The 23,371-nt window shown below is 42.0% G+C and overlaps 1 protein-coding gene across 4 annotated transcripts; it reads right to left on the reverse strand.

Moving 5' to 3' along the window:
- Window positions 1-1,381: 1,381 nt before the first annotated feature.
- Window positions 1,382-22,982, reverse strand: atp1a3b (ATPase Na+/K+ transporting subunit alpha 3b). Of its 4 annotated transcripts, none has more exons than XM_023276057.3 (23): window positions 22,926-22,982; window positions 22,525-22,617; window positions 11,990-12,067; window positions 11,323-11,382; window positions 10,870-11,073; window positions 10,541-10,654; window positions 9,894-10,028; window positions 9,595-9,712; window positions 9,123-9,391; window positions 8,573-8,771; window positions 8,206-8,450; window positions 7,892-8,084; window positions 6,967-7,142; window positions 6,742-6,878; window positions 6,490-6,640; window positions 4,871-5,039; window positions 4,588-4,742; window positions 4,330-4,453; window positions 4,021-4,166; window positions 3,794-3,924; window positions 3,467-3,568; window positions 3,280-3,371; window positions 1,382-2,931 (listed from the first exon to the last, which is right to left on the reverse strand). In XM_023276057.3, exons 2-23 carry the CDS (start codon window positions 22,528-22,530, stop codon window positions 2,903-2,905), a joined length of 3,033 nt encoding a protein of 1,010 aa, XP_023131825.1. In that variant the 5' UTR covers window positions 22,531-22,617; window positions 22,926-22,982; the 3' UTR covers window positions 1,382-2,902. The 4 variants fall into 4 exon arrangements, with proteins under 4 accessions (XP_023131825.1, XP_023131823.1, XP_023131824.1 ...); XM_023276055.3 differs by having other exon boundaries at window positions 11,990-12,106; window positions 22,926-22,970; XM_023276056.3 differs by lacking the exon at window positions 22,926-22,982 and adding an exon at window positions 22,770-22,919.
- Window positions 22,983-23,371: the final 389 nt, after the last annotated feature.

The raw sequence follows: 23,371 nt of genomic DNA on the forward strand, positions 1-23,371 counted from the left end.
AGGACCTCATGCTTAGGTTGCCATGGCAATGACCTTGGAGGTCCCCGGTCAAACACACACTCACTCGACCACAGGCACACTCTCTTACACACTGCGGCAAAGGCAAGCGATCGATATTCTATTATACGTAGGGTGGCGAGGGGGGGAGAAAGGGGAAAGCAGAGAGTCGCACTGCAGTGAGCTCACTGCAGAGACACGGGGGAAATTAGAGTGAGGTTGAGAGTGTGAGCATGTTTGTCAGAGTGACAGAAAGTGTGTGTGTGTGTGTGTGTGTGTGTGTATGTATGAGCTGGACATGGTGTGTTTGTCATTGGACAGTGGTGGAGCAGTTCCAGAAACTTTTTGTGTTCCTCACACTAAGGGACATGCTACATTTTCTCTGGAGGTGGCAAAGTGACCTCTCATAAAACCCAATCATTTACTCACATTATAGAGCATATTTTGTATAATTTATTTGATTTATACACTAGATGGGCAATAAGAAGTTCATTTAAAATAGATGACCCCTGTGGCACATAGAGGTAGCACAATTACAGTCTGCTCCCATGAGTCAGGAGATATACAGCTTTGCTTTATTTACAGGAATGGAACTTTTTTCATTTTAGTAACCACATAGGCTGTTATTCCTCTCTAAACACATCATTCAAATTATTTTTGATTTTCTTCAAACAACTGGTGACTGGAAACCGACTGTATGATGCTGTTCCTTTTGCAAGCCTGTCCTGCCGACTGTGACTTTCCTCCAGGAGCTAATTTATGCTCATATCAGACAAGGCTGGCCCATATACAAAGTGCTTTTGGTGTATTATCCTGGGATGCTGCCAATTCTTACTCCTATGGCAGCTTTAGATTATGTAGTTTGCAGGTTGAAGGGCACATATGTGCGCAACACTAGGTGGCATCTCATCCTCAAATTTCTATTTTGTCATTTCTGATGCACTCTACAACACTTACGTCTTAAACTCAAATGCACAAAGTTTTATCCCATGCACAAGGCTTATGTAATCGTAATTCATGATGTGAATAATCTTAAGTTTGTATTTGAATACATGTACTTGTATACTCGTGGATAGAAGACAAAAAACTATTAGTTTATGTGCATCAGGGAATGTGAGTAAAATGCTGCAAACCTGTTCTGTTGCAAATATTGAACATCATGAGCTTTAAAAGGTGGCTTATCTTGCAAAACTACAGCAACACACTGAAGATTGCATTACTTTTCCTATGATTACTTATATTGTGCACAACCATCATGGATGAGTAGCACCTAAAAACCTTATTTATAACAACTTTGGAGTAAGAATAAGAAAGGGAAAGCATGAGTAAAGCTTATCAGACTGTAAATTGCAAAAGAGACAAAAACACACTAGACAGGTCTCGGTTGTATTAAATGTTCTAGATGTTTTATTGGTGTTGGTTTCATTTATTTGACACACATGTTCTACTAGTTGTGTATTTTTTTCTTGAATTTCAACCTCTTCAGCCATTTGAGCTAGACCCAGCTTGAGACTGCTGCCCCTTCACCGGTCTCCAATACATACATGCACACAGACATGTGCCGGACTGATCAGCATCAGGACCTGGAATGCACCAGACCTGAATCCAATCAGATAATACACCCCAAGCACATAGACTCGTCGTCACCGTTCACCACATCACGGCACACTTCACCACATCATTCCGGCACACCTGCAGTGACAGGAACCTGAAAGCCTTGGTCGGTGTCTTGCGTCTTTTGGTAAAAACGCAACCTAAAAACCCACATTTCTGTTGCTCTTTAGAATAGCGTCCTGAAAAACCGGCAAAAATAACTGAAACAAAATACAAAAAGAGAGACAGATGTCTCCCAATTTTATTCTATCTCACCAATATTGTTGATGGTCTTCATGAATGTCTCTCTTGAGCTGTTTTTCATCGTGTGTGTGTTTTTTTTATTGTTTCATTTAAATCCAGTATAGAATTATATAGCTTACCTAGAGCACACAGAAAGATTGAGTTGTATTTACCAACTTGGGGGTGTACTGCAATAGTTATTAACAAGGACAATGGTTCACACAGTGCACACAAACAGAGACAAACAGGGCAGGAGGGAAGGGAAGGGAGGGGTGTGAGAGACAAAGGGGGAGAGAGGGGGGACAGGACGCCATGGGGTGTGCTTTGTTAGGCCTAAATGAGGAAAAGCAGCTCTCACATACCTCCCCTCCCGTCTTAGAAATAAAAAAGAAGTAAAATCATCCAACCCCCCTACCCCACATATTAAAAAACAACAACACTGTGGCCGTTGAGAACAGAAAAGAAGGAAAATGGACGCAGTGAGAATGCCAGGGAGATGACCACTACGCTGGTCCTCCACAGACAGGAGACAGAGGCGAGAGGTGGCAGTCGAAGTGGTGTCGGTGGTGGGATCTCACTGTGTGATCTTTTTATCTGTGTGTGATTGGAGGACAAGCAAAGGGTTGGCGTGGGGGAAAAAGAGAGGGGAGCGAAGGTATACAGAAATACAAGAGGGGAGAGGATGGGAAGAACAGGGAGGAGAAGGAGCTGGATGGCCCTTTTTTCCAGAGCGTAGACACTGACTTTGTATCTTTAGCTCATTCAAATCTACATACACAATATGCAGCTGCCGTTTGGTAGATATATTGGTTTATGTACACAGCTGTGACAGAACACATGCAAAGAGTATCATAGGAGATGGGGAGAAAGGGGGCAGGTCAATGTAGAAAGTCGTAAAGGTGCTTTTGCTGTTTTTAATCTTTGGGGCAATTGTGATGAAAATTGCTTCAAAGCGGCTTTTGTCTTTAAGGGGGCAGGGCATCTGGAGGTGTGATTTGCCGGGGATGGAATGACAGGGGGGAGAAATAAGTGGAGGATGTAAGGGGCTTGAGCAAAGATGCTCCATCGATCAATAGTATGTCTCCTTTTCCACCCAACCTGAAGTGCAAATGAGAAAAAGCAAAACACAGGAAAAGTTAACGGTTAATTCAACAAATTTTCAATCATTTTGGAAATATGCACATTTGCATTCTTGCAGCGGTAGATGAGAGAATTAAGACCACTCTATGATAAATAAGAAGCACTAGTCAGTTAGCTTAGACTGAAAACGGGAAGGTCTCTAACCAAATTTACCTAACATCACTGCTAAAGCTCACTAATTAATTGACATGCTGGTAAGTGTCAACTACTTTCTTCAGCAGAGCAGCAAGATACAGCATGAAGTTACAGAAAAATTGAACATTTAATGCATTTGTTGCATTTTAAAGGAAGAGGAAAAACACTCACCCCCAGGGTTCCGACGGAGGAGAAGTTTTCGAACCTCATCATAAACAAAGATGAGAAAACTATAGGGGAATGCACAAAACCACCAGGTAGGCCTGAGGACAAGACAAGAGAACCATTAGAGTTATAAACATTCCAGAAAAGGGATACCTTGTTATATCTTAATATAATATGTGGTAATGGCACGTACTTCAGAGGATACATCCTAAGTGCCACATCCATGCCTGGGCAGTAGGACAGGAAGGCAGCCAGGGCTGTCTCTTCAAAGAGGCCGAAGATTAAGATCTTATTCCTAGATTGAGAGACACAAACATTATTGGGAAGAAAACAATGTGATGCAGAACTTGAGATATCTGTCAGAGTGATTTAGATCATATTTTCACTAACTGCTATTGGTAAAATAAAAATAAATAAAAGAAACAACCAAAGCAATACAACAGATGTCACGTTAGGCTTTGGAAACCCAACAACTGAACAGAAGCATCCATTGGTGTCACAGTGCAGTTCTTGTACTCACTTCATGCCCTGCTGGAACACAGAGTTGCGTCTGGTCTTGCAGATGATGACATCAGCCCACTGCACTACTACAATACTGACAAAGAAGGCTGTGTGACATGTGAACTCCACAATCTTCCTCTGTTCATATGTCTGAGGAGGCAACAAAGGACAGGTGGTAAGATAAAGCAACAAAACATGCAGACAAACAGAAGTTCAACGAAACACACACAAATACTACATGCTTACCCACTGCTGTCCATAGCTGTCTTCCAGGTCATTGACAGAGCGATCATCCCAGTTAAGTCTGATACCTACTAGTCGAGAGGGGAGGAAACCATTTTCAGCCAAGATGACAAAGTAGGAGAAGAATCCACCCAGGGCCTGGATCATACCTGAGGAAACAGATACATACAGACAGACTGAGTTGCAGATTTTTAAATTTCCCAACTTTTTAATGTTCTCTTCACAAACTATTGCGGATAAGTCTAAAGATAATCCAGTCATTGTTGTTTGTAAAAAATGATGAGGGATAAAGTTATTCTGCAGTTCACGCACCGATTTGTCCATAGGCAATGCTGATCAGCCTCTCATTCACAAGCTTGTCCCTGAATGGGTTCCTGGGCTGACGCTTCATGATGTCGCTTTCAGCTGCTTCATAGGCCAGAGAGATGGCTGGAACCTGAGGGAGAAGGAAGGAAAGTGAACTTTTAGTACAGTATGACACATCTACAGGCCCTGTATTCAGTGATGCCTGTGTGTGAGCATAAAGTTGTATTTGTCATATCAGTCAGTGAGTGTTTGATCTGCTCTGACCATGTCAGTTCCCAGGTCAATGCAGAGGATAGTGATGGTTCCCAGTGGCAGGGGAATGTTGACGATGATGAAGAGCAGGAAAGGAGTGATCTCTGGGATGTTGCTGGTCAAGGTGTAGGCAATTGACTTCTTGAGGTTATCAAAGATCAAGCGGCCTAAAGGGGAAAAAGCAGTCAGGTCATGTCACATCCTGAGTTGCACTGCAAAAAATATTAAGTTGTAACTCTGAATCAACAACACATGCTCTGATCCTTTCTTGCACTGGCCCCTTGGGTTTTCTCACCTTCCTCTACTCCAGTCACAATAGAGGCAAAGTTGTCATCCAACAAGATCATGTCTGCAGCTTGTTTGGACACATCAGAGCCTGAGATTCCCATGGCAACACCAATGTCGGCCTTTTTCAGTGCAGGAGAGTCATTCACACCATCACCTGTCACAGCTACAATAGCACCCTGGGAGAGATGAAAGATGAATGGAAAAAAGACAGCAGTTAACCACATAAAACAGATACATTTATTCCACCCTCATTTAGCAAGTTTACCTTGAATTTAAGAGTTCTTTTTGAAAAAAAAATGACCCAACATTCAATATATGCTGCTCTTAAAATTAATACCAGAATATTAAATAAGTCAGTACTTGTTCTGATAAATGTATATAAATGAATACATGAATGTAGTACACTGGCATGAATTTCAACTGCCACTATTGCCATGTGTTACTTTTGGAAACCTTTTTTTAGGAGACCAAAACTAATTTATGTCCCCACCTTTACCCCAACTGCTCGAGGCAGATGGCCGCCCTCGCTGAGGATGGTTCGGAGGTTTTTTTGTCCTTCCCAGCAAATGGGAGGTTTTAGGTTCCTCATAATTTTGCCAAGTGCTTTCTCAAGGAGAATCCAAAGGAAATTTTGGCTTTGTTGGGTTCTCGGTTTAAAACTTATATAACTATGTGAAGTGCTATTAGATGACATATGTTGTGAATCAGTGCTATATAAATATATATTAATTTAATTGATTACTTATATGGCACGTATAAATTAATAAACAAAATAAATGCCGATGTATTTTTTAGATTTTAAACATAAAAACTGCCATATTTAAAAGATTCAAAATGTACTAACATTTTAACAACCTTTTAGTATTTTTTCAAGTTAAGTATTTTATTACACACTTTAGCTGCCATAATTGTTATTGTTGTTAAGAAATGCATTTGATATGATTTGTATATTTTACTTTGTCAAGTAATTATTTTTATTTTGTTAACTGCTCAAGGGAAGCACTTTCTGTTTCATGTTGCAAGGGGGACACTTTTACGTGTGACACGTGATTTGGTTTATCGATGCATTATAAAGTTGCATTATAAAGAAAGGCATAACGTCATACAAGGGCTGAAAGGCGACGTTTGCAAAGGTAAACTCTTTTTGTTTGAAGGAACATTCTTCTTTTTGATCATTTTTTGTGTTTGTGACGAAGCGGACTCATTCCCTCTTTGCGTAAATGCGGCCAGCGAGGTATGTGTCAAATGTTTACCTTGTTTACTTACCTTAAGTTTAGTCTCACCGCTAATATGCATTTATGTATGTTTGTATAAATTTGTGTATGTTTGACAGTTCGACGGTGGGTTTGTATGGAGTTAACTGAAGTCAATAAACCCTTCAGTGCTACAAGAACCATGGTCTCGTCTAATTCCTGGAGGGAGTGATACTAAATTAAACCAAAGCCTTTTGGCGTTTCACAATCCATCTAACCACCTCTCAGAGTAAAAATACGTTTTATGTATCAGTCAGGGACTCTTCACTCAGTGGACAACTAGCACCATCTGCTGTTTTGTTCATGTAATGCTACTTCAAAGTTTAGTCCCTGAAAGAGCCCAGTGTATTTCCAGAAAAGAAAACATTCCAACCTGTCTCTGGCATCCCTCTACAATGATGAGCTTCTGTTGTGGTGAGGTCCTGGCAAACACAATCTCTGTGTGATTCCTCAGGATGTCATCCATCTGATCCTGAGATAGCTCCTTTAGGTCTGTTCCATGAATGACACAGGCCTTGGCATCCCTGAACACATATGTTCAACAATTACTACGGATTTTACAATTTTCTGTCACTCATAAGACCATGTGGTTGTTTGTGTGTGTTTTTCTGTAAACCTTCCTTACCTGGGATTCACCTGGCTGACAGGAATGTTGAGACGAGCTGCAATGTCCTCCACCGTCTCATTGCCCTCTGATATAATACCCACTCCCTTGGCAATGGCCTTGGCTGTGATTGGATGATCACCAGTGACCATAATGACCTATAAGAGCAACAAATATTATTTATATTAGCATTTGTACACTAATTTGTATGATCGAACATTCGTGTGTTGAGCAAAAACAGCTCACCTTGATACCAGCAGATCGGCACTTCCCTACAGCATCAGGCACAGCAGCACGAGGAGGATCAATCATGGACATGAGGCCGACAAAGCAAAGGTTGTCTGTCTGGAAGTTAACATCATCTGTGTCAAAGGCAAAGCCCTTGGGGTACTGGTCCTCCGGCAGTAGCAAGTGGCAAAAACCTGGACACAGAGAAAATGTGTGATTCAGTAGCTGATAATGTTAATCAACTCGTTTTTCCCATCCCGATTTCTACATCTGAAATAACTTCCAATGACCTTCAGCAGAAAATGACATTTCAAAAGCGCCTTGTTTTAGCAATTTAACCAATCTAAGGTGAAAAATTATGTTGTTATGTTATCTTCATAGACAGGAACCAAGCACCATTAACTTAAAACAAAAAACAATGTGTGTTGTCCCACATTTGCCAGTCTGTCAGAATTAATTAGTTGCAGTTATCTGTAATGCATGCAAGGATTTTATTTCAGCACTATTCAACATACTCTGACTGATGTTCTTAATGTTATATAGCACTGATTTTATTGATGTGTCTTAAAATTTGCCTTGATAAAATCCTCTAGAAAGAGAAAATAGTTGACCCTCTTATGCTAAATAAACCCTTAAAAACCTATGTTGCAGATGCATGAAAATACATTTTTACAACAGCTGTTTTTAACAGCTTATGAGAAGTTGATGCTTGTATGATTTTTACAAGACAGTGACATGATGGTGTAACAGTAAATGGGCATAAGCCAAATAAGCTATGATGCAATGACTAAAAATGTTTTTAAAATGCAACTTTTGCACAATTGAATTACATTATGGTATGAGGCATTTTCTAATTACATGTAACAAAATCCCCTTTTTTTCTTTTTGAACTCCATGATCAAACCATCTATCTTTACCTCTCACCAGTTCTCGTTATTCTTACCCAGCACTCTCTCTCCCAGTCCTCCAAGCTCCATGTAAGCATTCTGGAACGCTTCCTTCATCTCCTCATCCATAGGCTGCTCCTTGCCCTGTAGCATGATGGTGGCGCAACGATCTAGGATCCTCTCCGGGGCTCCCTTCATTACCAGCAAGTAGCGATTGTCATTGGGATCCTCTGTTTCATGCACTGAAAGCTAATAGAGGAGAACAGAGATTAGAGTCAAGAAAAAACCCTGTGATGCATTATATATCAAATGGATTGGCATTATTAGTTTTGTTAGTCATCAGTTGTGTACACACAGTTACATTTCTCACCTGATATTTGTTTGTGGAGTTGAAAGGTATCTCAGCCACCTTCTTATTCTTGTCCCTCATGGCCCTCACTGAGCCGCAGGACAGCTCGATACACTTCAGCAGGGCTGACTCTGAGGCATCACCAGCCACGTCACGCTTCAGGATGGCCACTGAGTCTTGTCCAGCTTTAAACTGTGCACGGTTACACAGCGCAGCGATACGAGCTAGAGACAGCCATGTTACTGAACTCTTGTCAAACGAAGCACCTGGAGAAGAAACACGAGAGTGGGTGTTAGAGTTGTGATGATGTCTAGTAATCGTTAAATCATTTTACAGTTGTAACATATTTCAGACATCAGAGGTGCCTGCGTGCCCTTTCCTCACTAACCTGACTGGTCCTCGGTGGTGTCAGCCTCATGGATCTGGTTGTCAAACCACATGTGGGCCACTGTCATTCTGTTTTGGGTCAGGGTGCCTGTCTTGTCAGAGCAGATAGTGGAGGTGGAGCCCAGGGTTTCCACAGCTTCCAGATTCTTTACCAGGCAGTTTTTTTTAGCCATACGCTTGGCAGTCAGAGTCAGACACACCTACAAACAAATACATTTCTTAAATCATCTCAGTAGTAATTTGCATTTAGATGGGTCAACTGTGAAGCTACACATAATAATAACTTCCCTGTTCCTGTTGCTAAATTCAGTGAGTATATGGCACAATAAAATAAGTCTTAAAGTATTCTTAAAGCATCTTTTAAAGTGAAAGAAAAATACAATAAAAAGTATTGAAATGATTTACACCATTACATTTAACAAAATAGAAAAAACGTAACAAAAGAGCTACAGACAAGGTAAGCACTTAAATCAGCAATCACAAAGAAATTAAGGGATAAATTAAAGACAGTTAAAACACTGATGGAATTATCTAGTTACAGTCTCACTTACAGTGACTGTGGCCAGTAGTCCTTCAGGCACGTTAGCCACAATGATGCCAATGAGGAAGATGACCGCCTCTAGCCAGGTGTAACCCAGGATGATGGCCAGGATGAAAAATGTGACACCCAAGAAGACTGCCACGCCTGTGATGATGTGAATGAAGTGCTCGATCTCCTTGGCAATGGGTGTTTTGCCGGTCTCCAAGCCAGATGTCAGAGTAGCAATGCGGCCCATGACTGTGCGGTCTCCAGTGCAGATAACAATGCCACGTGCTGTACCTGGCATAGAAAAAAACAGAAAGATAATAGGCTATGTGATTTTTTTGTATAGCTGTTTCTGAGATAAAACAATAAATTTAAGTATAAGAACAAAGGGTGTTAAATGTGAACTTAATCACTTAACTTAATTAGGTGACTTTAAACACAGCCACAGTCAGACAAATTAATAACAGCATGCAGTGCTATTGCCATTGCAATAATACCTTCAACACAGTTGGTAGAGAAAAAGGCAACGTTTCGGGTCTCCAAGGGGTTGTCATGGGTACAGTCAGGTGACCTGCTCTGAGGTTCTGATTCTCCTGTCAGAGAGGAGTTATCCACCTATTGAGCAACAGAAAAAGTAAAACATGTAGTAATGTAAGACAAAAAGCAAGATTTTGAATGCCTGTGTGCATTGTGAATATGCATGTATGAGAGTGTGTGTGTGTGTGTGTGTGTGTGTGTGTGTGTGTGTGTGTGTGTGTGTGTGTGTGTGTGTGTGTGTGTGTGTGTGTGTGTGTACCTTGCAGCCATGAGCTGAAACCACCCTGATGTCAGCAGGGATCCTGTCTCCTCCCTTCACTTCAATCAGATCTCCAGCCACTACTTCTTCAGCGTTAATCTGTACCTTCTCACCCTCACGGATCACCAATGCTTGCTGTACAGACACATCAGTGACTTGTTAGAAAAACATTCACACACATTGGACACTTGCTAGAAAAGGGTGTATGGGGAGTTACAGGAGGCAGAAAAGACCTTTTTAATTCCTTCATGTGAAAAGATTTCCTGCAGGCATTGTTTGATTGTTCATGCTATGAGCAAAGAATTCCTGATATTTAAAGCATCTTAAATCAGTATTCCTAATTACTATTTTCAGACTGAAAGTGTCAACAATCAGTGGCAGTGGAATAACAGTTTGATATAGACCTTGAGTGGCATAATAAATATTACTGTAGCAGGAGATGCATGTTTCAATTATGCAAAACTTGTACCTTAAATCACATTAAGCTACAAGGTATTTACAGTCTGTACTTTGTGGTGCCTGCCAACTGTTTCTAAAAATCCTAAATAACCTTTGAAGGCTGTACAGCTATTATTCAAAGGTGAGAGAGGTCATTTAAAAAGGATAACTTCATAAATATGCATTTTTGGGGTCGAGCGCATGTTTACCTGAGGCACCATGTTCTTGAAAGACTCCATAATTTTGGAGCTCTTGGCCTCTTGGAAGTATGAGAAGCAACCAGTGATGATGACGACAGCTGTGAGCACAATACCTAGATACAGCTGGGGGTAGACAGAGAGAAATGTAAGCATATGTAAGCGTGGGCGGCGGGAAAGCAGTGGGTACGATATGTGAGATGCTGGAATTATTTTTCCGAGGTGTTATTTATGTCAGTATTTCAGAGTGTGCAAAATGTGTTAATCAGGTGCAGATGCAACAGACGTAAATATGTCAGATATCGTGAGATGAATTGTGCGTATGTGTGGGGATTGCTCACATTGTCGCCTGCTGGATCATCCTCAGTGGCTGCCTGAATGGCGTAGGCCAGAAAGCAGAGGATGGCGCCGATCCACAGCAGGATGGAGAATCCACCGAACAGCTGGCGACAGAATTTCACCCATTCTGGGGTGGTGGGAGGAGGGGTGAGAGCATTGGGACCATCCCTGATCAGAAACTCTGCTGCCTTGGCATTGGTCAGGCCCTGGAGGGAACATAGAGGCAGTGAGATACAGAGTAAGCAGACAGGTCTGCACTGGCACAAGGCAAAGAAACTTTTTTATTTTAGTTTATTCACATTGTCATGTTTTCTCAGTATGGCTTTTGGAGTCCAGTGGACTACAGAACTGGATCATCAAGCAATTCTAATAGACCAAAAGATGTACTCTAATGCCACCTAGTGGATAACTGGGGATACTGCTTCAAACCATATATGCGTAATATGTCAAGTCACCTGGACAATGTCAGTCTGGTATTTCCTGCATACTTCTTCTACGGACATCTTGTGTTCCGTCTGTAAAAAACAAAATTAAAAAAAAAAAACAAAAGACACAGATTAATACTCTGCATTGTTCAGAACTATGTTGCTGTTTTATGCATGCAAGGAAATTTAGTATAAAATAGCCTAAATTGAACATGAATTATGCTAATTTGTAGCAGGATTTTTGCTGTTTGAACACCTAAAAAGTTAACTACATACAAGGTAATTAGAATTTCACTCCATGCATGCAGTTCACCTGAGAGACACGGGTATCAGGGCAGCCAGGTTTGGCGACCCTGGTGTCTGTTTCTTGCACTGAAATGTGGGATCAAACTGACAACTTCTTGATAACAATTTACCATTTTTCCCAGCAAAAATACATTATTTTAACTGTATGAAAAACAAATTTATTCTCTTAAAAAAAAAAAAAAAGCTGTCATTTGAATTTCAATAACTATATCCTGCAAGGGGATGTTTTTCAAAATGCATGGGTGGCATAAACAACCTTTAAAGACACTGGAGAAATTTTCACACCAATTTAATCAGCATTTGACCAACAGAATCCAAAGTAAATTGACCACAAACATTATTTTTAGGTCTGTTTTGCAAGTATTCTGAGAAAACAGGAGGTTTTACTTACAATAGGTACTTCCTTCTTCAGGTCATCCATGTCCTTGGTTGCCCCCTTCTTCTTCTTGGGGGATCGGTCATCTTTGTCCTGTGTGGTGGCAACGCGGTAACTGTCTGACCGTCCATACTACAGACACACACACATGTTTTATACATGCCCTTGGACTAAATTAAGGGGTTTTCAACTATTCTCTGGTTATGTAAAATCCACCAACAATTATACAATTATATAAGCCAGTGGGCTTTACTGAATACCCCTCCATGTTTCTCTGTTTCACTACAGAGTAAATGTTGTATCCTTGTGAAGTGGCCTTGTGTGACAGGTAGCATTTCTCAGAAAGTTAGAATGTCCATTATTTTTAGTTCATGAGGAAGATATTAGATGAAACGCATAAGAATAGGCATATGAGAAAGGAAAATGCATTACCCTGGTAGCTCCGTTTCACTTAAACAAAAATATCTACATTAAATGTCACCTATCACAACACATCAAACACAACTGTTTTGCACCAATACCCTGATGGACACATCAAAACATAGTCAGGTGCAGATGATTTAACCAGTAGGATTTGACTCATTGCTTCCTGATCCTTTTCATTTAGTTATCTGGCAGCAAACACCAACAATGTGAGAGAGAAAGAGAGAGTAGGAAAACTGCACAGACTCAATACAGGCTTTTTTTAAAAACAGATAATAGCATGTTTTACAATATTACACCACATGCATCAGAGACACACTGATGACAGGATTCACAGAAAATTAAGCCACAAGTAAAAACATACACATAAATGTCTTTAGATGTGTTTCTTACTATAACCATCCCTTTATAAAATTGGCAGGTGTCATTAAACCAGACATAAGAGGCTATTAATAACCCTGATTTAATCTACCACTGCACATTCTAGTCCTCTTAGGTCTATAACTGTAACTCTAGCCCTTTGTCCGGAAGAGCAGCCTGACCGCTGGTACACATCAATACAAATGTGCCTCATTTAAAGGTCAGAGGTGACATGGAAAGGGAAAAAAATTACCCCCAGGAGGTGTGAGTGGGTCCCAATAGACAGGCCCTTCATTGACACAACCCAGTCATCAAGGAAACTACGCTGGGTGTCGGATCAATGGAGTCAGTGATATATTGATGACTTAAAACAGGGGTTTGCAAACCTGACAAAGTAAGTGTAGACAGAGTGAATCCAGCTGACATGGATGACATAATTTGATCTCAGTCAGATAATCCATGAGGGCAATCATCTTAAGAATAAGGTGTGTATTTCAAAATAACAGAAAATTACATGAAGAGTAAAGTTTTACTCACAGCTTAAGTTTGATGAGGTACTCGCTGTGTGCTTCGTCACATGAAATAAAACTCACTGGTGAGCTGAATCACTAAGGTAAGCACTCTATCTGGTGATACAGCCAGGATGTAACAACCAACAGGAGTATAAATTGTAAAGCTAACTGCTGCTTGACTGCTTTGTTTGCATCTGATACCATAAGGCAGATATTTTATACACAGGTAAAAGCTGGTCTGGCCTTTAACATAATTCTTTAAAGCATGTTTACTTTAAAAGAAGTCCAAAACAAACTGATATATTCACAAAAGCATCTGTGCAGGAGTATGAATTAAGACTCCACACATGTTGACAGACAAAGTCACACACCCAAACCACACCTAAACATACACACCAGCAGCAGCAGGCAAAATGGAAATAACAGAGATCAAGTTGCCACTGCATTTCCCACTTGAGCTGTAATTGTGCTACCATTGTGTAAAACTCTTGTGAAATCATGTCTCTACATATTCAAACTCGATGTGGTTACCAAGACCTGTCTTTCTGGTTTGTCGCCATAAGAAACGCTTGATGAAATGACTGAAAGATAACAACTCTCACTGACTTAACTATGGAGGGCAGGCTGCTCAACGACCACTTCTGAAGTGAAAACAAACAATGAAACCACTCTTTCAAGCACGTCAGGCAGAGAGTAGCATGTCAGCGTGGGGGAGCTGTTTTACCTAACTGCAAATACGCACCCACACACACACACACACACACACACACACACACACACACACACACACACAGTTCTGCAACAAAAGAGCAGGTGAGCAAATCTCTTGCTGCAGCAAGAACAGGCAGGCCTGGTGATGTAGAGGCTGCATAGAATCGAGAGTGATGCAGTGGAAAATTACTGCTGCCGATCCCCTCTGAGACAGACCCTGGATGTGTGTGTGTCTTAATGTATGTGTGTCTGAGAATGACAGGGAGGTTGTGGGGGTCTGTTTTTACATACAGACAAATGCGTGTATTATGTCCAAGTGGTATTCATTTTAGATTAAAAAAGTGAATAATTACTCCATATCTCTTTGTAGAGATCCTTAACATGGCAAGATTTAGATTTATTCAATTGTAATTTCACACCACAGTTTCAGTGATGACAGTGAATGTATAAATTCACAGCTGTTTCATTGCTGTGGCTAGTTTTTCTCCACAGATAAAGTGGAAATGTACTTTTAGAAAGCATTCAGCTCAGTTAGCTCAACGGTGCAGCTGTTTCTCTAGGAGGCTGCATGCTTGAATTCATATTACAAATACAGACAGTTCTTTCCTTTTATGTTGCACACGAGCACGTGTAAATAAGGCCAGAAAAGAGAGGTGGTTGGCAGGGAGGTGGAGTCAAGCGGCAAACAAAGAGAGATGTGGTGAAAAGTAAAGACTGGTAGAGACGGATGTGAACGGGGTGGATGACAGACAGGACTAGGCACATGGAAAAGGAGACATCAGTGGGAGGTGAGAAGTAGGGACAGATAAAGAGAGAGAAAGGCAGATGGAGAAAGGATCAGAGAGTGAGTGAGAGAGTGAGAGGAGCCGCTGTCACCCTTCTCTCATGCTTCTAATTAGATATTGACCAGCAGTCTTTGTCTGCTGGCTCTGTGTCAGTGTTTGACCCGCAGTGACCCCACTCAAATAAATTGCACAACCTCACTTATGGTGTATGTCTGTGTGCGTGTCACTTTGAGTGTGTGTTCTCATATGCTAATAGATTATTTTCTCACTCCCGGTGTCTGTGTGTGTACTTAACTGTATGTTCATTTGCAGATATGAATCAGCATTACTCACAGAGAAAGGAGATGTCGCAAGCTTATCCTTTGTCTCTGTTTATAGTATGTTGAGAAAGTTAAGTGCACACCTGTTTGCCTATCTATCTATCTATCTATCTATCTATCTATCTATCTATCTATCTATCTATCTATCTATCTATCTATCTATCTATCTATCTATCTATCTATCTATCTATCTATCTATCTATCTATCTATCTATCTATCTATCTATCTATCTATCTATCTATCTATCTATCTATCCAATCTGTTTTCAAATTTCTCTATAAATGTCCCTAATTTTAACTACTGAACTAAGTCAGTAGAGTGAGATTATGTCCATATTTTGTGGTTTACAGTCCAAGTATCTTCTCTTACACAGCAAACATGTGCAGCCTGTGTGTGTCCGTATGGGTGTCCAGCTGTCTCACACAGCTCTGGGTAATTTAATGAGCCCCTTCTGTCCTGAGGAAGGAAACAGAGACTTAGGGCTGGAATTACAGACGCTCACTCTCGCACAAGCACACAGAGAAAAAGAATAACAGACAGATATGTCCATGATATCACCAGGAAATGGAAAGATTTCATTGCTGTTTATGGACTACATAGTGTAATCCCTCACATCCACATACATATAGGTCTATTAAAATGCGCTGAAAAATATAAATAATGCAGTTAAGCCACTGTTTCATGTATCTCCCTGTTGCCTTCAATCGAATCATAAATTATTTTGCAGGCCTGCTCTGACTAACCAAACTAAACCCTGCAATTTGCCCTCATGTGAACAACACTGATGAATGAATGTGTTTGTGGGGCAAGTAACCATGGCGATCGGCATGGTCATTGGCATGGCGACAAAGCTCAGCAGGCCTTGTACACCTCGGATCCCCTGATGTGATTCGGGATAAGTAATAATTGACGCATCTGTAACTGGACACTGTATTCACTGCTGTATAACACGGACAGGCAGTTGTGTGTGTTAGTGTGTTCTTATGCCTGAGTGTGTCTATGTGAGCAGAGGTGAGTCATTGTACTGGCTACAGTCTGTATGTGAAGTGTCTACACGCATTGCGGCAGAAAAGGTGAGGAAGATCTAGAGAGAATGAAAGTGAGACCTATTCACTGTGCAATAATTTGATAAGACATCAAAGATAAAACTAAAACTTAGAAGAAGAGAGACCTGGCGCTGTAAAAGCTTGAAAAAATTGTCACTTAACAGTGCATTTTCAAATGTAAAAGACTGGGAAAATACAAGACAGATTTAAACTTCTTCGACGCCATGAAACTACAGTTAAATATGGAAGTAAAATCAAGTGACAATACTCCGTTATGCTGTGCACATCATGTACCCATTAAATTAGACGTTCAGCCTGGGAGTGGCACCTGAGAGGAGAACTATCGTGTCAAATATGTTGGGACAACAGGCTGAGGCTTGCAAACTGATGGCGGATTTGATTGTGACTGGGAAGCTTTTTTTCTTCCTCTTTAATCGCACTCATATGAACCCCTGCAGCAGACTACAAACTGTTGTGCAGGTTTACACAAATGAAAGAATGTTGTTGTTGTTGAGCTATTCTTTTGTCCTCAAGTAGAAGTCAGATGAGGAAGTGGTTTGTAGGTGGACTAAAATACCCCTCTGCTCCATTTTGTTCCTGTGTTACCATTCTGCACCCACCACAGCATTAGTCATACTCATGTATGAGTACATATGACTTTCCTCATTGTACTGGGCAGCTGCATGGAGGGATCACATCACTGATCATGTGAGAGCTGCGTCATGGAGTTTTTGGATGTTTTTCACTTGACTGTAGAGTGTTGAAAAGACAAATACATGACAGGTTGTCTGTGTCTTACACACTGTCATTTCATTTGTGCTCTGGCCACATACCAGGTTAGTCAGAATATCTAAATTTAAAGCAAAGCCAGTGGTATATAGCTTCTGTGTTTCTTTGAACATAACATGAGGTGGGTGCAGGGCCCAGTCCAGGTCATTTTAACCTCTTGTAAATTGTTACTGATGTATTCTTAAGGCTTATTTTAATGATTATGGGGTTTCCATCACCCTTTGGTTTTGTTGGGTTCTCTTTATACATTTTGTCAGGTCTTCACCTCAATGTGTGAAGTGCTTTGAGATGACATGTTACGACTTGGCGCTACATAAATATAATGGAAACAGAAATTTTGTTGCCACTATCACCTCTACGAAACTTTGAATTCAACATTTTAAACACCTAAATGAAAAAAAAATTAAAAACTAGTAATAAAATGTCTAGAATGTCAAAAGGTATACATACACAATTTTAATCTTGTTAAACTGTGTGCGTTGTTCAGAATCAAATCTCTGGAATGTTACTATAACTGTAGCATGTGTATGTTTTCATGCATGCTTGCGTGTGAGTGTGTGCAATCCTACAAGGTCATCTGGCCATCTGCTGTTTCTTAGAGCAGGATGAGAGGGCTCTGGCCCACAGTAGAGGGCTCAGGCTGGGAACCAAGGGACATGGCTGTTGGGATTAGCTAGTCTGATTACTATACTGGATTAGCCCTCTATGCTTCTCATTCTCTTTGTGTCTCTCTCTTACTCTTCCTTCTCTACCATTCCCTCTCAAACGCATAAATGACTACTGCTGGGTAAGGAAATTATCAGATGGTTGCTTTCAGAATTTAGAATTTAGATGCCTTGACAAATGATTTCAAGATATTTGTTTCACTTCTCTGTATCATCCTTGAGAGTGATGTAAAGGCTTCTCATCATTCTCTTTAACAAAGTGAACAGGCATCAAAAGGAGGAGATTCCAGATATCAGATATGAAGACGAAAGAGGAAAGAAGGCACAAAACCTTTGGAGGAGAAACAGAGACTACAACAGCCTAAAACTACTGAGTGGCAGTTAAAAGTAAAAACTACATGTAACGGATTGATCGATGGAACAGAAATAGATTTTTTTAAAATAAAAAAGTCTAGGGCTGATTAAGACAACTGTTCTCACATAGTCTGTCTTATGTTTCCTCAAATAATTAAAAATAATCAAAAGCAAGAAATGTAACTACACAGAAATCAAACTGAAAAACCCAATTTCATTTTTAAACCCTTTCACCGTCCTCAGCTCTGCTTCCTCTTGTCTCTATGTCAGTCCTGTCATCATCTCATTTGGTCATCCTAAAGAGAGAGAGTGTAATTGTGTAACTTTAGATCTGTACTGTCCAATAATCAGAACTGTGAAGAAATTCTACTATTGTCTGTGTTTCTTTGTCTGCATGTAGGTGTGGCCTCAGCTAGATTAGAAGTGTAAATCTTGATTTTTTTTTTGGCACTACTAAAGGACATGGCATCCTGCTATGGTGTGAGAGAGGGCACCTTTGGACTCGCCACCAGGCAGGTGGTCACAAAGAGATGTTCATGCACACACATCCATGCATACAGCTGACTGCACAACTACCCACATCACCATTGGATTCCAAGGCAGAATCTGTTCAGTCCAGTACATCAGACAATACACAAATGTAATGGAAAATCATCTGGAATCCATTTACTGTTAATAATAAAACTACTTGGAGAGTACTGTAACTCTGTCACTTTGTGGAATCACTAAGTCTAACAAAATTCAAAGAATGTTTTGGAGTTTTAACAACTCTTTGTCTATTGTGGCTGCCCAGTGCTACATATTGGGCTTTGATGTATTCAGACAGAGACACACACATCTCCAGGACAACAAAGTGAATTAGTCACGTTGCTGTAGTCAGGCAACCTACCCCTTCTTTATGGGAGGCCATCAGCACTTTAATGCTACAAAACTGCTGGTTATATCAATCACTATGCCTACTGTTAGCTTTTTTTTTTTTTAAGTAATATATAAAGGAGACAGCACTGACCTTTACATTTTATTAGCATTACACTAGCTACTACTGAGCTCATTGCTCAGGCCTAGTCCTGTTAGTCTCATGCTAGTGATTGAGCTAAACGCAGGTTTGTTGCTGAGGTAAAAAGAGAAATCTGCACTTTTCTTTAGCAGAACTCTCAATAAGGAAATTGTCCTCATTATAAATGATATGTATAGGTCAAAGACCGTCAAGTGGCTTAAATGGGACAATGGGAAATATTTTTAAAGGGTCGCCATATTGAGCTTAAATGACCAATAGGCCACAGGTCCAAATCACCAATCAGTAAAACTGTGCAGTTGTTCAAATCCCATGTGGACAAGCTTTCCCATTGGGTCCTGTAACGTGTAGGACAGATCAGGCAGGCTACAGTGCAGCCTATCAGCATCAGGCAGCAGGTGCAATGGGGAGGGATGTGCAGCACTCTGCACCAAACTTAGGGCTGGGCCTCTGCAGCGGCCACACACTTCAAACTCCAGAATTATCCTCAATAACACCTTCTAATTTATTTTCTATCGCTGCAACACATGTAACTAGTGTCCATATAAAAGGACATACTGTTTTAGTGACTTTTTACATCATGAAGCCATTAGGAAGTCCGGTCAAGGCCATACAGAGAACCTGACACTAACAGGAGCTTCTCCTCCATACTCCAGCTCTCTGAGCAGCACAGCCACACCCCATGTCACCAGCCATTATGACCTTCTAATAAACCCTCAGTGCTACTACAGCACTTGCATGTTTCTACAATCATTTCCTGGCCCACCTCCACCGCATCTCAACAACCTCTCCACTACCACACAAAACATTTAGTCAGAAATGAATGCCCATCCCTTCTCTCCCTACTCCATCTGCCTCCTCTCCCCTGATAACCAATCCCACAAGATGCAGCAAGAGGAAACATGAGCCATGGTAATGTGAGACTCAGGTCATTATCCTGTAACAGGATACACAGCCGGGCAGCCCTTCCCTTCATACACCACCTCCCTGGCTTTAAATCCCTCTCTATTTCTCTCACTACACCTGCAGACTAGTCACTACTTATCTGACCCCCCCCCGTTCTTTTTTTTCTCTGAGCAGTGGCTCCCTCCCTCCATATCTGTCACGTGTCTGAAGGTGAAAAGCAGAAATCGATGTACAGCCCTTCATCCACATCTCACTTTACATTCCTGTTATAGACTTATCAGTTTCACTCACTGTAAGGTACAGCTGTGTCAATGGAAGAAGAACAGTGAGGAAGATGAGAATGTGACGTGTGTCAATGAAAGCACTGTCTTTGTTTCGGGACGTATTTCCATTTTTAGTACAGCTATCTTGATACCTGACAAAACGTATCGGTTGTCCCTCTACTCCGTGTTCTCTGCAACGTTCTTCACACATGTTCAAGCTGTACTCTGTAGCATCACTGCTGTCTCTTGACCCGGTCTTCTCTGCGTGTCTCCTCGGGCCAGCCTATCACAGCCCTTTACAGGGAATTTCCACACCAGAGTCCCCGCCCCCGGTTTGACGCAGAAGGCACCGTCGCAAGCGATGCCCCTTGCGGCCTTGGGAAAGGACAGCTGGCAGTGCCATCGCTCAGTGCGCCAGTGCGGAATTCTCAGAAGACAGACATAGAGACAGAGTTGTGAACGTAATCCACAAGCGACAACTAGGCCTAATGAAATAATCCAGCACTCCATCCCTTCTTCCATCTATCCGTCCCTTTTCCCACTCAGGGTCACCTCAGCGCGCAAAGGGCGAAAGGCAAAGAAGTACCCTTCACAGATCGCCAGGGGTCCTTACATTCTCATTCAATTCTCCTCTGAGCCTCTGGAGAGATGTGGCATCTTGCGACATGACACGCCATTCTGTGTGTCTCTCCCTCGCACTGCTTAACCAAACTACCACACAGCAGCAGCAGTACGTGCGTAAGCACTTTTTGCACTCCCTTTTGACGCAGTGCCCACTGCCGCTGCCGGGTTAGCTTCCACATTTGAATTAAACGAAGACTCTGACAAGGACCGGAGCACCCCCACCCCCATCAATCCCAGCCTCTCTCTCTCTGTCTCTTCAACCTATCCTGCATCTCGGTCATCTCTGCCTCGGATGCTGCAGGGGCATCAGCTGGTGGAAATGCGATGACACCGGCTTGCACCGGCCGTACAGCTGCTCCTCAGCACCGCATGGCTCCACTGTCTGCAGCGTCATGCCGCTGCAATGCTCAGCGGGCACACAGGCCACAAATTAAAAATTACAACTCCTTTGGCAGGATGATGATGAAGCAGAAATTGCGCAACAGCTCACACCGACTGTCGCCTTGGGTTATGGCTAGTATTTTTCCACCGTGCTCCACTGATCAATTTACACAGCTAATAAGTGAACGTAGCCTCGATAACCGGACACAGATCGGATGCGTTGAATGATTCAATGGATGTGCGCAGTAGACGAGAACTCTCTAAAGTCACAGCCTATAACAAACTTAACTCTAACGAACACATCGTGCCGGACGCATCGTTCGGTTAATCTATAGTGTGTGTAAATGTGTCCACTGCTGGCGATTATCGAATCCCTGTTATGTCACAAATTAAAGGGGAAATAAGCTGGTGAGGCGCTTATTCCCGGTAACCGCATTATGACGCACGGGTCATGGAGGGTGCCGAGGATGAGACTGCTCAGCTGATACTGTCCACTGGAAGGACGCGCTGGGGCTCAGCATCTCGCATGTTCACTGTCGGATGGTTTCTCTTGTGCGGAAGACCAGAAGACCAGAGAGAGGGGGAACTAAAGCAGCTGGGTTTAAAAAAGCAGGAGACGAAAGTAGGGAGGGGGGAGGGAGGGAGGGAGGAGGAGGGGGGGTTTCGATGGCAGCGAGTGCATAAAGGACGTCACGATACACTGTGATCAATGCTGTCCGAAAAAATTAATACAGCGCGAATCTATAACTCCAAATATAACAAAACTGTTTTTTTTTTCAACTACAGGTTAATAACAGGTAAAGATGCCTCCCCCCCTCCATCCTCCTCCCACCCCACCCCCCACGAGAGCGCACTCTGGAAGAATAAACCGATTAGGCCCTACCATGGCTGGCAAGGTTATAGCCGTGTCAAAGCAAGGCCTAACACGCATGTAAAAGAGTACATTTAGCGCGCCGACAACCTCTAAACCAGCACGGATCTACTCTACTCATCTCGCGTGACTTTTAGCAGTAGTTTTTAAATGTGCATTTTGGCACAGGGTGTACTGACTAAACCAATCAGAGGGAATTAGATGAGCTAATATGATATTCTGGCTCAAATCAAAACATGCCAAAGTCAAAGCAGTCCATAGACACTGCTCTCTACCTCTGCATTAGACAGGAGCTTGTGGCTACATCAATTTGTCGCAGTCTAGGAGACCAGGGTAAAACAGAGTTCCGCATTAGAGTCAATGTCACTCAGACAAATAGTGTTTCCATGAAGGGAATAAAATCAAATCCTTCCCCAGTTTGATTTTTTTTCTCTTTTTTTGCGAGATGTCAGGCCACCTCTCACTTCTCAGGCCACTTCAGGTGGATTACAACGCAGTTAAAAAGTTGGAATCGTCAGTCTTACCCCCATGTTGGCGCAGTCACTCTTCTCCTCTCAGGTGATGCACGGCTTGAGAGGTGTCAGCCCCTCACGTTGAATTATATCAAAATGCCTTGCCTTAAAAAAACAACAAAAGAAGATACGCTCAGTTGTTATTAGTTGCTTAGATGAATGGGGAAAAAAAACAAGGGGAAATGACGTTAGACAAGTTGGCCTATCTATAGGTGCGAAAAAGAGCTTTCTCAGTCTTAATAAGCTGCCTCTCAAACCTTTAAAACGGTTAGGCTACAAGCTCCCTCTGTGAGACGCGTTTCAAATGAAATTTTGCGGTCTCAAGCGGAGCATCACGCGAGAATCCGCTTCCCTCCTCTGCTCTCTGATACTTGCGGTGAAAGACCGGCGAAACTACCGAGCCGCAGTGCTACCTTTTCAGCACTTGATCTCCCTCCGCGCTTCTGCCGGCTGCCGCAGTACTCCGTTCCTCTAGCCGCACCACTCCGCCAGTGGACGAAACGCACCCTCGAGCAAATGGGTGAACCGAGGGGCCAGTTACTCCCGCCCACCGCTAACCCGGACGGCCAATCATAATTCGGAGCGTCTCATCGGCATTGGCATCGCTGGCCAGTTGGTTTCATCTCAGTCTACAAGCGAGCCAATAGAAAACCATTTCGCCCCTCCTGCTTTACTGCAGAATTCCGAGGCTTTCAGCCAGCAGCATCGCCAGTCTCTAGGCTGAAATTTTGTATAAATGGACGCACAAGGTTAGATCCTAGTTGTCGTGATTGTGTTTGTTCTTCATGTAATGTATTTATGTAACATAAAATAGTAGGTCTGTGTGCATTAGGCTATTGCATGTGATAAGCGCCCCTGG

Source organism: Amphiprion ocellaris, chromosome 9, assembly GCF_022539595.1.
Source record: "Amphiprion ocellaris isolate individual 3 ecotype Okinawa chromosome 9, ASM2253959v1, whole genome shotgun sequence".
Lineage (NCBI taxonomy): Eukaryota > Metazoa > Chordata > Actinopteri > Pomacentridae > Amphiprion > Amphiprion ocellaris.

Excerpts from the sequence above, each read along its gene's own strand:
- atp1a3b (XM_023276055.3), bottom strand. Across the intron at positions 10,655-10,869 it reads ATGATCCAGCAGGCGACAAT|CTGTATCTAGGTATTGTGCT; the intron begins GTGAGCAATCCC and ends GTCTACCCCCAG. Across the intron at positions 3,372-3,466 it reads CTTAGGATGTATCCTCTGAA|GCCTACCTGGTGGTTTTGTG; the intron begins GTACGTGCCATT and ends TCTTGTCCTCAG.